Source organism: Podarcis liolepis (genome assembly GCF_965112155.1).
Source record: "Podarcis liolepis genome assembly, chromosome: W".
In the NCBI taxonomy this organism is placed as follows: domain Eukaryota; kingdom Metazoa; phylum Chordata; class Lepidosauria; order Squamata; family Lacertidae; genus Podarcis; species Podarcis liolepis.
In genome coordinates, this window is record NC_139568.1 from 37,720,007 (window position 1) to 37,735,351 (window position 15,345).

The following is a 15,345-nucleotide window of genomic DNA, read 5'->3' on the forward strand; positions in this document are numbered from 1 at the left end:
GGATATCTGAGTCTCCAAATATCGATCAAATTATAATTCTTTACCATTGCGAAAAAAGTCTTAGGCAATTTTCCTTCTTTGCTTGATCCATCTCTTAGTCTGTCCATTTCCAATGAGACCACTCCATTCATTTCTCCCATTACTATGATTTTCTGGTCCATATATTCAAATAGTTTTTCTTCTAAAGATTTATAAAAATCTGTCTTGTTTCCATTAGGTGCATAGATCCCGACAATTATCAAATTTTCGTCCTGCCATTTGATCCGTACTGCAATCATCCTTCCTTCTTCATCTTTGAAGATTTGTTGTGATTCAATTTTACTTTTGATATATAGAACTACCCCTCTTTTTTTCTCTTTATCTGAAGATACAAATTCGTTTCCTAATCTTTTGTTAATCAAAATTTTCCTGTTTCCTTGCGACGTGTGTCTCTTGTAAACATATAATGTCCAGATTGTTCTTTTTTAAAAATTGTTCAGTTTTATTCCGTTCCCCCCCCCTCATTCATCCCATTAATATTCCAATTCCATAATTTTAGTGCCATGGTGATTTCCAATTAAATAAATTTAGTTTGCTTTTTACGCTTTTATAATTTATCTGACTCTTCTTTTTCCTCTTCTTTTTCTTCTTCTACCTTTTCCCCATTCTCTTCTTCTTCTTCTTCTTCTTCCCCCGATTCTAATTCATCCTGGGCACCTGCTCCTTTTTCTGCTCCTTTGACTTCTCCAATTTCTCCATCTTCTACTTTTAGTTCCTTATACCTTCTCAGAAACTTCCCTGTTTCTTCTGGACTCGTCAATCTGCGCTTTTTGGTTTTGTAGAAAAATGAAATTCCCTCCAGAAATTCCCACCTGAATTCAATGTTGTTTTTCTTAAGGACCTTAAAGGTGATTAGACAGTCTCCTGGGAATTTTCTTGTTTTTGATGTTCTTACTCTCATTCTAAATGCATTTTGTACTGTTTTAGCTACCTCTTCTATTGGTAATTCCATCCATTGGGCTAATTCCGATATCAGTCTCTCTTTAATATTTTCATTCTGTATTTCCAGAATAGCTCTCAACCTCAGATTAACTTCCCTCTGTCGCAATTCATTCATAGCAATCAAATCTTTAATTTCTTCTTGTGATTTATTTAATTCCAACATCTCCACTCTAATCCTCTCTTCCTCTCGCTTCACTTCCTTCATTTCTTGTTTCGTCCTCTTAAATCCTTCCTCCAGCGATTGAGTTCTCTTAGATAACTCTTTTAATTGTCCTTTAAGTTCATTAACTGTCTCATCAATTTTTTTATCCATTTTCCCAATCTTGTTATCTACTGATTCTAGTTTTGATTCTAAATTCTTTTCACTTTGTTTTATTTTGGCAAACATTCTCAAAATTTCTGCTTTAAACTCTGTTTCTTGTTTGGACCCCTTCCTCTCTACTGGTGTCCCCCCATCTGCCCCTTTCTTTTGCTGGTGTGACATCTTTATTAATTATTCCTTATTATTCAAACAATCTTCAAATATTGATTGAACCAATTTTTACACTTTTACACTTTGTCAATTTTCCAATTTCTAATTATATCATATAGTTCAACCGTAGTTTGGGGGTGATGAGGATGATGAAGAGTATAAGATCAGAGTAGAAACCGGAACAAAACAAACTAAATCTTCTTGCCACCAATTAGGCTATTCCTCAGAAAAAATTGCTTCCCAGATAAATCCAATACCTCGCCCAAAGGAAAAGGAATTTCCAAAAATTTCCAAAAATCTTCCCACAAGGCTTCCCAGAAATCTTCCCATAAAAAACCCTTTCCAAGATTATATCCAATTAATCACGTTCCAAAAAAATTATATCCAAGTGACAAAATCTCAGAGGCAAAATTCCCAAAAAGATGAAGAAAAAAACAATAAAAACAAACGCAGAACCCTTCACTGGACTAAAAAGGCACAAGTCACTTCTCAGTATTATATCTCTCAGTATTATATTCCTTCGCCAGGAAAAAAATCAGAGAAAAACAAATTGTAGTATCTCGTTCCTTCCACTAGGGTAACAGACAGTTCCTTTAATATACGCAGTTTTAGACTTAAAAGTTCCCAATTCATAAAAAAAGGAAAGAAAAAAAAGGGGTTTCCCAATTGTAATTAATATGCTTAAGTGACAGAGGCAGCTATAATCCTATTTAGCATTAAGGATTCCCATAATAAAGTCTAAAAAGACCTTTATCCGCTGTTTCCACCTAACCGTCGTTCCAATAGAGTTTTAATAATGGAGTCGGAAGCTCCTTTTCCGTTTCACTGTTCTTTGTTCTTTTAAAAGTGAAAGTAACAAAGCACTTCAGCCTTCTATGTTTCCCTCCGTTGCATCAAAGACCACAAACTTCTTCAATCTTAACTTTCTGCTCTCCCTTTCTAACTTTAGCAGTCTTAAAACTTTGTAGCTTCTTAAAGAGTTACTTTTAAATAAAGTTCTAGGAGAGAAAGAAAACAGTAACCGCCAGTGGCAACTCACTTTCCCTTTCCAGCTCTGCGCGCCGCGTTACATCTATCCTGATTCCAGATGACAGCTGAACTCCATATTTTTCTCTTTATATTTCGAATCTTTACTTGATTTGTTACCATGAAATTATAATCCAATTAGGTCCGAATTTCTTCTATTTGAGAATGGAGCGCTTCTCTTGCAAGCTCGGGGCTTCGCTATTTGGGTGTAGAAAATGGCTTCCCGTAGCCCGCAGCCCCGCTCCGCCGTTCTCTTCGCTCCTTTTGGAGTTACCTGATGGCCGGGCGGGCTGCTCCTGGCTTCGCTGGGAACCTGTCACTCCGGGTGACCCCCCCAGAGATTAAATTTGGGGGCTACTGCGCCCTGTAGCACCCCTTTTTGCCCGAAATAGCACAGGATTCTCCTCACAGAAAAATCCTTGCTTGCGGCAGGATCGCGCTCCACCAGAAGTCCCTCCAGGCCTCTCTGACTGGCACTTGCAAGTCTGCCTAGGCCACACACACTGTCCCCAGTGTGCGTACATTCCTCTGTACGCAGGAGAACTGCGACATACATCCAGTGGAGCTGTATGCATGCTTAGCAGAGTTCTGCAAGAAGCGAGGCTGTGTAGGCGTGTGACATCACAAAATTTATTAATTTACAACAAATCAAAACAACAAAACATGACTGGTGTGAGCAGTGTCTCTCACACACGTCTTCTCTGTCCAAAAGCAGAGAACAAAGAGCAGAAAAATACAAACACACAGAACGGAAGTTCTCTTGTCTGAGTTTATGTTCCCACACTTCCAGCAGTGTGGAATGTAGATAAGGATCACATGATCCAGCAATGCGAGAATGAATTAGAGACACCCAGGCCTTGCCCTTCACTGGCCTTGCTTTGCACCCTCCTTGAGTGGTGGTGGTGTTATCTGCCTGGTTGGGATGTGTCCTTGAGCTCTGATCAAGCCTCTTGCTTGCCTGAATTTGGGAGGAGAGTGGTGTCTTGAATGTGAAGAAAGGTAAAACCCACCATGTTTGCGTTGCTCACTTTTGTCCCTGCCATGTGGCCCTCAGAATGTTGTTCTGGAAGGAATGTGGCCCTTGGACTGAAAAGGTCCCCCTGCCACTACCCAGTGCATAATTCCATCTACACCTTTTTTGTCTCCTGTTTGGCTGTATCTCACATGGATGTGAAATTTAGCTGCTTGGGAAATTCACTGAGTCCCACCTGTCTTTCCATAGCCAAAATTAAGCTTGAGCGCACATTAGCCAACCTTCCCCCAGCCTGACACTCCCCAGGTGTTTGGGGCTACAACTCCCATCACCTCCAACCATTGGCCGTGCTGGCCAGGGCTGATGGGACTGGTAGTCCAAAACATCTGGTTGGCACAAAGCTGATGAACATCAGCAGCAGTCTTCCACAGTCTCCTCCTTCCTCTTCATTTATTTATTCAATTTATATCCCACTCTTCCTCCTGAAAGTTGAACTTGGGCCTTAGGAGAGAATGACATTGTGATAACATTCCTGTGGCAATTTTCTGCAAAATGAGAGGTCCATTGAAGAGAGACTTCCAAATCCTTGGGGCTTTTGTACCTCTGAAGTGAGGACAGATAACGCAGGGTCAGTTTGCACAAAATGCTAAACCAAACCATGGCTTAGTGCAAACTTGCAGGTGCTCAAAGAGGAGATGGTGGCTAGTTTGATTCGCCTTGAGGTCCTGCTACTGTGAGCTAAACCATGGTTTGGCTTGCATGTGTCTTCTGGACTTGGACATGTGGTTCAAACTTTAAGCGAGGCAAACCACAGGCTTAAGTTTGGAAAACTTGCTGTAGCCCAAACCAAGACCTAGCTCACAGCAGTAGAATACTGTAAGCAAAGCCATCACAGTCTCCTGTTCTGCGAACCCACATGCTCACACTAAGCCATGGTTTGGCATTGTATTAGTGTGAACTAGGTCACAGAAATCTCGGAACGGTCTGTTCTGGTGAGAGATGCACCTTTGTCCTCTCCTTTGCCCCACAGTCTTCGTACATGAAGGAGCTTAATGAAGATCAAAGGACAGCTATTGAAACTGCTTACACCTTCGTGATGAAGCTGCCTTCATTGCCCAAAGTTTGCTTGATCCATGGGCCACCTGGGACTGGGAAATCTAAGACTATCCTTGGGCTCCTTTACCGAATCCTCAGCAAGGTAGGTCAGGTTAGTAACACCCTGCATGTGCTGGTCCTTGTAAGATGTGTGAGAATATCGAGAAGGCTGGACAACAAATGGCATTCCAGTAATTATTATTATTATTATTATTATTATTATTATTATTATTATTAATAATAATATAATTTATTTGTACCCTGCCTTCCATATGCAGCTTCCAGCGTATATAAAGACGTAGTAAAACATTAAGCCTTAAAAAGCTTCCCTATACAGGGCTGCCTTCAGATATCTACTGAAGGTAATATAGTTACTCATCTCCTTGACATCTGATGGGAGGGCGTTCCACAGGGCGCCACTACTGAGAAGGCTCTCTGTCCTGTTCCCTGTCACTTCACTTCTCGCAGTGGGAACCGCCAGAAGGCCCTCGGTGCTGGTTCTCTGTGTTCATGCTGGATGATGGGGGTGGAGACGCTCCTTCAGGTATACTGGGCCAAGGGTGTTTAGGGATTTAAAGGTCAGCACCAACACTTTGAATTGTATTGGGAAACATACTGAGAGCCAAGGTACATCTTTCAGGACCAGTGTTATATGGTCTCGGCAGCCACTCCCAGTCACCAGTCTAGCTGCTTTCAAGAAGGGCATCTGTGTCATCAGGAATGGCAAAGAGGACATTTTGCATGCAAAGTTTGTTGATGGCTTGTTCTTGATAACTTATGATGACAAAGCTGTTGGTGTATCTAATGTTGAATCTTGTTGTGTTGCACAAACTAACAAAGTTCTTCATGCAGGATGTATTCACGAGGCGCACCAAAGATTTGGTCACATGTCTTGGCAGGCACTGGCCAAAATGCCTGGGTTGGTTCAGGGTTTGAACATCAAGCCCTGTAAGTTTCACATGAAATGTGTATCTTGTGCAGAGAACAAGGTGAAGGTTGCTCCAAAAGGCAAGGTGTCTAGCAGACAGGCTTCCAAACCCTACCAGCTAGTCCACGCAGACCTGGTTGGTCCACTTGCTCCCTCTTTGGGTGGAGCAAGGTACTTCATGGTTTTAATTGATTCTTTTTCCAGGTACATTCATGTGTTTATGCTCCAGCAGAAGTCAGAAGTGTTTCCTAGGTTCAAGGCGTTCTGTGCTTGGTTGGAGAATGCTCACAGTAAACGCATTGGCTGTTTGTTTACTAATCGAGGGGGTGAATTCACTTCCCAGCAGTTTGAAGCTTTCCTGACTGAGAAGGGACTCCAGCACGACCTCTCAAGTCCCAGATCTCCATGGGAGAATGGACTTTGCGAGTGGGCAAACCAAACTTTGCTGCAAGGCCTAAAAACCTTGTTGCATGATGCCAATCTCCCTGAGAAATATTGGGCGGAGTCTTTGAATACTTTTGTTTATACGTATAATAGGAGACTGTCATCGCCTATTGGTTGTGCTCCCTATGAGAAGATGTTTGGTAAGAAACCTTATGTCAAGCACATGAGAATCTTTGGTTCTGACATGTGGGTCCGCACCCCACAGAGCAGCAAGCTTGGGAAGCGTGGGGCACATGGTTTGTTCATGGGGTACGAAAAAGGTGCATACAGGGTATTCATGACTGTCCATTAGGTTCACAGAGTGTTGAGTACAATCCTAAGTGGGGGGGGGGAATGTGGGAATTTTCCAGAGTCACTCAGAGGAGGATGGAGATTATGAGGAAGCTGAGGATGATGATCAGAGTTCGGATTCTAGTTCAGTGGGCGGCGCTGCTGCTGCTGTCAGCGACAGTGATGACACAGCAGACTACAAGAGCGCAAAGGCCTCAGTCAGACCATCTGATGCGTCTGACATTGAACTGGAAGAACCACTGTTCATCATTGGCCACTTTTCTCCTAAGAAGCAGGAGATGAGTGCAGAAGACTTGCGTCTAGCACGCAGATCTGAAAGGGCCACAAAAGGCAAACCTCCAAAGAGATTTGCTGATGAGTTTGCTAAGACAGCAACTGCTGTTCTTGGTAGCTCAGAAAAGGTGTGGGAACCTTCAAGCTTCAAAGAGGTCCAGGAGTTAACCTTGAAGGATGCTGAACCATGGCTTAATGCCATGAAGGCTGAAGTTGATTACTTGAATAGGAACCAAACCTGGGAGCTGGTGCCAACAGTCCCAGGAATGAGGCTGGTTGGCAGCAAATGGGTCTTCAAGGCCAAGACAGACCAGAATGGCAAGGTTGTCAGGCACAAAGCCAGACTGGTCGCCAGAGGTTTTTCACAGATACCAGGACAGGAATACCACGAGACCTACTCACCCACCGTCAAGTATGAGAGCATTAGACTAATGCTCAAGATTGTTGCAGAGGAGAAACTGCACGTTTCTCATCACGATGTGAACACAGCTTTTTTTGTACGGGATTTTGGGGGAGGAGCTGTATATGCTTCTACCTGATGGAGTGCAGGTACAGAAGGGAATGGTCTGTAAACTACGGAAGTCCCTATATGGCCTCAAGCAGAGTGCCAGGTGTTGTGACACAAAACTCACTGAGACATTGCTTTCACTAGGTTTTCACCAAGGCATGCGTGCTTGTCAAAGAGGAGGGGCAAAACAAACGGTATTGTTTATGTTTTTTTGATGATCTTTTGTTTTGGAAGAATCAGGCTTTGTACCAAAGCACCCTAGCTCAGCTGAAGGAGCACTTTGACATGAAGGATCTTGGTGAGTGTAATGTGTATGGGTTGCTCGTGCGTACGTTGCCGCCTCTCCAGGCTTTGTTGCCTTGCTAAACCTTTCAGTCTGGGCAGCCCTTCACTTTGTGGCTGCCTCAGTCGCTAGCAGAATCCGTCAGTGGGCGTTTCTTAAATCTTTTCCAACATAAAACAACAAATGTTTATTCGGCTTTACGCCCATCATGAAGCACAACACAACAAAACAAATCAAATAAAACAGCGGACTCATACAAACCACAAATAGTATAAAACAGTTCACAACTCACAAGGACAGATATTAGCCATTCATAAAAAGTTTAAGATTAAGATTAAAAAATTTTGGCACTACACTAAAAACAATATCTGATGTCATTATAGAAAATTCTTATGACTATCAATAATCAGCTAACATTCCGTTCCGTCTCTTGTACGAGAGGACGGCTGTTAGGAATTTAGCAACCTGTAGGGTAATATAAGGATCCACATCTTGAAGTACCCAGGCAAGCTGTAGGTCTACTGGTTTGTCAGCCGTAGGCTGGATTATGGGGTTTAGTATACTAGCACGGGCTGAACTGTACAAAGGGCAGATAAACATAACATGATGTAGAGATTCAGATGTTTCCATTTCACAAGCACACATTGAAGAGACTTGGCCCTTAGTGAATCTATGTCTCAGCACGTTTGTTGGAAAAACATTGAACCTAGCTCTAATGAAGGCATAACGGTGAGACGCGGTCATAAGCGATGTTAAGTAAGACGGAGCACAGTAGATAGGGGTTATGCCGAAAGTTAACGGCGAGCAGGCTCCACCACCAGCTACGAAATTTTGGTAAAGCTCAGCATCGTCCAGCCTTTGATTTATGCACCTTTTTGCCACATTTAGATCCAGTTTGAGCAATTCAGTGGGTGAGATTTCATAGGACAGCAATTTGGCATGGATTTTTCCTGACCACAAATTTGTGAAGTCATCCCGCCACATGCATTGAATTAGATAGTGGTTCGGGAGTTTATGCCATAGATCCAGTAGATCAAAACTCTCCTCCATATGACTAACTCCACTGAGGGGATCTTCATTTCTAAGCGAATGGCCGCATTACTTACGCATGTTGGTAATTTTAAAAGTCTGCGTAAGAATTGGCTTTGAAGTGTCTCTAAAGGTGAGAGGTTTGCAAAGGCAGCCCATAAAGGAGCAGCATAGGCCATTGTGGCCATCACTTTGATGCTATACACTTTCAAGGCCGCAGGGATGAATAAGGCCCCCTCAGAGTAGAAAAAGCGGAGGAGGGAGTGTGATAGGGCTTTTGTCTTATTTTGAAGATATTCAATGTGCGCTTTCCACCCTAAATTATATTGAAAATAAATTCCTAAATATTTAAATTTATGTACTTGTTCAATTTTCATGCCCTCCAGCTTCCATGAATAAAGTTTTCGACTTCTTGAAAATATCAGTACTTTAGACTTGATGTGGCTGATAGACAGATGATTAGAATGGCAATATGTCGCGAAAATCTTTAATGCCCTCCTTAAACCCACTCTAGAGTAAGAGAGTAGTACCGCATCATCTGCGTAAAGAAGTAAAGGGCAACGGTAATCAGCTATGCGAGGGGTGTGGATAAATTTTTGTGCGATGGCTAATGGGTTCCTCATATCACTGATAAATAAGTTAAAAAGAAGCGGCGCTAAAATACAACCCTGGCGTACACCCTTATTTACTGGCACTGGGTTAGTCAGGTCTCCAGCAGGGGATAGTCTCACCCTGGCCACGGACCTGGCATGAAGTTGGGAGATAAGCCACAGGAGCCTTCTATCTATTCCCCAACAGGCAAGTTTATCCCATAGCAATTTCCTCGGAATACTATCAAACGCAGCTTTCAAATCTATGAAAGCTGCGCAAAGTTGGCCCCGTCGAGGTGTCGAGTATTTCCGGGCTAAGTGATAAAGTATAATTGCCTGGTCTGTTGTAGATCGGTTTGATCTAAATCCAGCTTGCTCATGTCCAATCAGGTCAGCCTCAACTGACCACTTCATCAACCTTGTCAGCAAAAAACGGGCATATATTTTCCCAATGGACGATAGCAGACTGATATTCCGATAATTCCCTGGGTCACCGGGAGGGCCTTTTTTGTAGATAGGAATTATAATGGCCTCCTTCCACGTTCCTGGTATTAAGCCCGTGGCATTTATTGCATCAAACGTTTTAGCTAAGATCCCTGCCCACCATGCAGAATGAAGCTTTATGGCCTCAACTGGGACCAAATCTGGCCCAGGGGCCTTACCAGTTTTCAGCTCAGCTATCAATTCTAGGATTTCAGCAGGGTCGGTATTGGGCCAGACGGGAAGGGGATTAGAAGGTCTCCAATGAGTGGCCGGAGCTTCTGCCACTGAGAAATATTTTCTCAGGAACTGCTCCCATGTAGGGGCCGGGATTACCGTTAAGGGATACTTCGTGTTTCTTCCCTTTATTAAGGACCAAAATTTCCGGGAGTTATGAGATTTCGAGGCAGAAATTATAGTCTGCCAACGATTTGTATGCCATTCCCGTTTGGCCGATTTCTGGGCCTGTTTGTATGCTTTTTTAGCCAGGGAATAAGATGGAGGTAAAGCCGGAGCGCCGGAAAGTTTATAATCATTGTATATTGTATGAAGATGGAGTCTGGCTAGTTGTTTGACCCCCAGTCTCCTCCTACTCTCTCTGCGCGGAAGTCTTCTGCGCAGGGTGGGCGTGGGTAGCGGAGGACCAGTGCTCTCCCCGCTGGTGTCCGGTGAAGAGTCCTGGAGCCCTCTCGCCGATTCCCCCATCAGCCCCTCTATATCCCTGGTGTTGCGCTGATTTGCTTCCCCATCTGCGGAGCTGCCTCTCTCCCTGCTGGGCCCTTCTCCAGCATCATTTGAGAGCCTTCCCTCTGCCTCTAGCTCCGATGTCAGTTCCCTGACATCCACCTCCCCCCCCAGGACCCCCTCTACCCCCGGCCCGACCTGTTGACCCAACTTCGTCCCTTTCTTCGGCCGACGATGCGGGGAACCCCCGGAAGGAGCTGTCGCCATCCTCTGAGGATTCAAAACCCGCTTCCCACCCGCTCTGCTCCCTTCCCACGGGGTGGGCCTCCCAGTCTGATTCTTCTTCCTCCGAAGCCTCTTCTCCTTCCCCTTCGGAGACAGAAAACCCCACAAAATCCTCTTCATCGTCTGTGGTTCCAAATTGCTCCTCCCAGAATCTCGCTAGTGGTTTGGGTTTGGCCGGGAACAGGCGGTGGAATTCCTCCACCAGATACCCGTCAGTGATTGCCTCCGCGGGAACCCACGTGTTTTCCGAACCGGGTTCTCCCTCCCAAGCCACCAAGTACTCCACTTGGCGCCCTCGCCACCTTGAATCAAGTATTTCCGTGGCCAAGTTGTGGTGCTCCCTCTCTTCTACCTGCGGGTTTGTGGTGACTTCTCCCTCTCGCCCCGGGAATCCCCTTCCTTCCCTGTACGGCGAGAGTAGGGACCTATGGAACACCGGGTGTATCTTCATGCTGTCTGGCAATTTGAGCTTGAATGCCACGGGGTTCACCTGCTGTGTTACCTCAAACGGTCCCAACCGCCTGGGTTGCAACTTTTTGCACCCCCTCTTAAAAGGTAACCCTTGGGTTGACAACCACACCCGATCTCCCACCCGTATGGTCTCCCCTTCCCTACGGCGCTTGTCTGCCTGCCTCTTGTAAATTTCCTTGGCCCGCTCCAAGTTCATCTTAAGTTGCTGGTGCAGGGCTTCCATTTCTTCCACAAACTGCTCTGCTGCCGGTACACTCCAACCTTCCTCCCCACTCCCCGGGAAGGCCCTGGGGTGACACCCATAATTGGCCATGAACGGGCTCATTCCCGTTGACACATGTTCAGCGTTATTGTACGCAAATTCAGCCAGCGCTAGTTTTTCTACCCAATCGTTCTGCCTCTCGCTGACGTAGCAGCGTAGGTATTGCTGGAGAATACTGTTCGCTCTTTCTGCTTGCCCGTTGGTTTCCGGGTGTCTCGCCGTAGAGAAGCCCACTTCGACCTGCAGCAAGCTCATGAGCTTCCTCCAGAAACGGGAAGTAAATTGTTTCCCGCTGTCGGAGATGACCCTCGAAGGAGCCCCATGCAACCGGAAGATGTGATCTACAAACAACCTCGCTGGTTCCTCTGCCGTGACTGCATATGAGCAAGCTATAAAATGGCACATTTTTGTTAGTAGATCGACCACTACCATGACCGCTGTCTTCCCCCGGGACTTGGGCAAATCGGTCATAAAATCAATGGATACCACCTCCCAAGGTTTCCCCGGCATGGGTAAGGGTTCCAGTAATCCTGCTGGGGCGGTCCGCTCCCCCTTTGGCAGCGGTCGCAACCCCGTACATATTCCCGTACAGCCTCCCTCACCCTGGGCCACCAGAACTGCCTGGTGACAAGCATCATGGTTTTGTGCTGTCCAAAGTGCCCCGCTGTGGGGTTGTCGTGGAGTTGTTTGAGTACCTTCCCTCGTAGGGTCTCCCCCGGTACATACAGCGCCCCCTTATAGTACAGCACCCCTTCCTTCTCCTCAAACCCTCCTTGGGTTTCTCTTCCGTCTCGGAGTTCCCGGATTTTAGTTTGTGCAAACACGTTGTTTCTAGTAAGTCCCAGCCAGTTCTCGTTGCCCCACCAAGGTTCCCCCACACACCCATCGGTCCTCGGGGATCACGTGTCGCATCTCTGGTGGCCCCTCTCCTTCCAAGTACTCCGGTTTCCGGGAGAGAGCATCTGCTCTCATGTTTTCCTCTCCTGGCACGTATCGGATTTCGAAGGAAAACTTGGAGAACTCCTGTGCCCATCAAATCTGTCTCTGGTTGAGCACTCGTGCAGTCCTCCAGTATTCCAAGTTCTTGTGATCTGTGCAAACCTGGATCTTGTGCTGCTCCCCTATTAGTAAATGTCGCCATCGCCGAAACGCCGCATAGATCGCAAGCAGTTCACGGTCATACACCATATAGTTTTGCTCCGACTTGTTCAGCTTTCTTGAGAAGAAGGCACACGGTCTCCATTCCTGCTTGCTCCTCCCTGGCTGCAAAAGAACCGCCCCTATGGCTCTGTTGGATGCGTCGGTCTCTAGCCTCATGGGTTTCTCCAGATCCACGTGCAGGAGCTGCTCTTCCGATGCGAACGCCTTCTTCAGTTTTTCAAAGGATTGTTGGGCCTCCTCTGTCCAGACGAACTTCCTTTTGCTACTGAGACAGTCTGTGATGGGTGCTGTCAAGTGGGCGAAGTTCTTGATGAACTTCCTGTAGAAGTTGCTGAACCCTAGGAACCTCTGCACGTCCTTCCGGGTTTGGGGAGCCTTCCACTCCAGCACTGCCTGCACCTTGCTTGGGTCCATCGCTAAGCCTTTGTCTGACAACTTGTACCCCAAAAACTCAACTTCTCTGGCGTGAAACTGACATTTCTCCAGCCTGACCCACAACTGGTGCTTCTGCAGTCTCTTCAGCACTTCCCTGACGTCTCTGACATGTTGCTTCTCATTGTCCGAATAGATTAAGACATCGTCCAAGAAGGCTACGCAGTTCTTGTACAGCAGGGACCCCAACACGTGGCGCATGAAAGCTAGAAAACAGGCGGAGCCTGACTGTAATCCAAATGGCATAACTAAGTACTCAAAGGCCCCCAGGGGGGTGAACATTGTGGTCTTCCATTCGTCCCCCTCCCTCATCCTAATCAAATTGTAGGCTCCCCTGAGGTCCAGCTTGGTAAAAATCTTCCCCTGCCTCACCCGTGTTAAAATGTCGTCAATCCTGGGCATTGGGAAGGTCACGGGTTCTGATACCAAATTTAACGCCCTAAAATCTACGACCAATCTGGGCTGGTTAGTCCCTTTTTTGTCCACAAAGAACACCGGACTGCCCCCCACCGCCTTTGATTCCCTTATGAACCGCCTCTTCGGGTTCTTGTCAATAAACTGCCGCAACTCCTTCATCTCCCTGTCCGACATGGCATACAGTTTACCCACTGGTAGCTGGGCCCCAGGGAGCAAGTTGATTTGGCAGTCAAAGGGCCTATGAGGGGGTAGTCTATCTGCCTCCTTCTCGCTGAAGACCTCCTGCAGGTCAGCATATTATGGTGGCACCTCCCCTTTCGGCTCCACAGCTATCCCAGCCACCCTGGCCACGGTCATCCTTGGGGTTTCTCCCCCTAGACAGTGTTCCAAGCAGTAAGCGGACCCAAAGGTGACCGTTCTCTGATGCCATGCCACCACTGGATCATGTTGTGCTAGCCAACTCATCCCTAATATTATTGGGGGCCCTGCCAGTGAGGCTATGTGAAAGGCAATGGTCTCTGTGTGCCTGGAAACCCTCATTCTCATTGGTGGGGTCTGGTGCGTCACTTCCCCTCCCAGAAGCTCCCTGCCATCAATGGTGGTTACTTGCAAGGGGAAATCCAGGGCTGGTGCTCTAGTGCAAAGTCCTTGCTGAAGAAATTGCAGGAACTGCCTGAATCCAACAGCCCTTTCACCTTGACTGGGTGCCCATTTGGGAGTTCTAGCACCACTTCTATGGCTATAGCCGCCCTGGGGGGGGGGTCTGGTTTGGGCACTTCTATTGGTTGCTGGCCTGGCTGCTGTGCCTGCTGAGTGGCAGCCAAGCTTTGGCGTTTCCCTGCTCCTTTACCATCTCCTCCTCACCCCCTGCAGCTCCCACCATCCCTTGCCAGGCCTTTCTTTGCGGGCAGACCCTGGCAAAATGTCCTGGCCGCTGGCAGAGAAAACACTTCTTGGTGGTTTTCCCATCCTTTCCCTCTCTCTTGCGACCTTCACTGGAGTTTGAAATCTCCCCCCCCCCCGCGCGCCCCATCTATTTCCATGGGCTCCGCCGGCGGGGAAGGCTGCCTTGGTATTTCAGGAATGCGGTGGTCATGGTAACGTTGCTCTCTCCCTTCCCGCTTCTCCTGGGCCCGCGCTTCCTGCCTTACACCAATTGCAAGTGCAGCCTTGGTCAGCTGATCCATCGACTGCGGGCAGGGTGCGCGGGAAAGCTCGTCCTTCACCGTTGGGGACAACCCCTCCTCGAACAGCATTTGGATAGGTTCCGAGTCCAAATCCCACCCGAGCCGGTGGACTAACATGGCAAAGCGTGACCAGTAGTCTCTAACTGACTGGTTCCCCTGTTTGCAACCCATCAGTTCCCGCCGAGTCACACTTTGCTGTACATCACTGGAATACATCGCATCCATCGCCCGGAAGAATTTCCTCAGGTCTTTCAAGGCGGCATTCTGCGTTGCCATTAGGGGCCTGATCCAATCTCTGGCCCCATCCTGCAGATGTCCAACAATATAGGCAACCCTCTCCCCATCGTCTGCAAAATCATTCTGTTGCAGTTCCAAAGCGTACTCTATTTCCGTTCGGAACGCACTGTAGTCCTTGGGTTTCCCTCCAAACTTGTGTACCAGTCCCGGTACCTTCCTTGCTACGGGGGTGGGTCTGACCTGAGCATCCTGAGACCACCTTTCGTCCAGCCGCGCCGTCAGCAGAGCCACATTCTGTTCCAAATCTCGGTTCCTCTCCACCAGATTTTGCCCTCCAGCTGCTCCCTTCGTGGCGCCAGCTTCTCCGGTTTTGCTCATGATGCTGCCTGCCTGTTGCTGTGCACGAGCGACGTCAGGAACTGACGGATTGCTGTAATGTGTATGGGTTGCTCGTGCGTAAGTTGCCGCCTCTCCAGGCTTTGTTGCCTTGCTAAACCTTTCAGTCTGGGCAGCCCTTCACTTTGTGGCTGCCTCAGTCGCTAGCAGAATCCGTCAGTGGGCGTTTCTTAAATCTTTTCCAGCATAAAAGCTGTTTGACGCCAAGTCTCCTCCTACTCTCCCTGCGCGGAAGTCTTCTGCGCATGGAGGGTGTGGGTAGCGGAGTTCCCTGACATCCACCTCCCACCCCAGGACCCCCTCCACCCCCGGTCCGACCTTTTGATCCAACTTCGTCCCTTTCTTCGGCCGACGATGTGGGGAACCCCCGGAAGGAGCTGTCGCCATCCTCTGAGGATTCAAAACCCGCTTCCCACCCGCTCTGCTCCCTTCCCGCGGGG

The 15,345-nt window shown here is 47.3% G+C and overlaps 1 protein-coding gene across 1 annotated transcript in view; it reads left to right on the top strand.

Annotated features, from left to right (window-relative positions):
• Positions 1-15,345, top strand: part of LOC310697844 (putative helicase senataxin) — a gene marked incomplete at its 3' end in the record, with an annotated part of 269,703 nt that overhangs the window by 201,416 nt on the left and 52,942 nt on the right. The window contains exon 13 of the mRNA XM_083484468.1: positions 4,483-4,650. Coding sequence (XP_083340594.1) covers positions 4,483-4,650 — 168 coding nt within the window. The remainder of the gene's footprint in view (positions 1-4,482; positions 4,651-15,345) is intronic.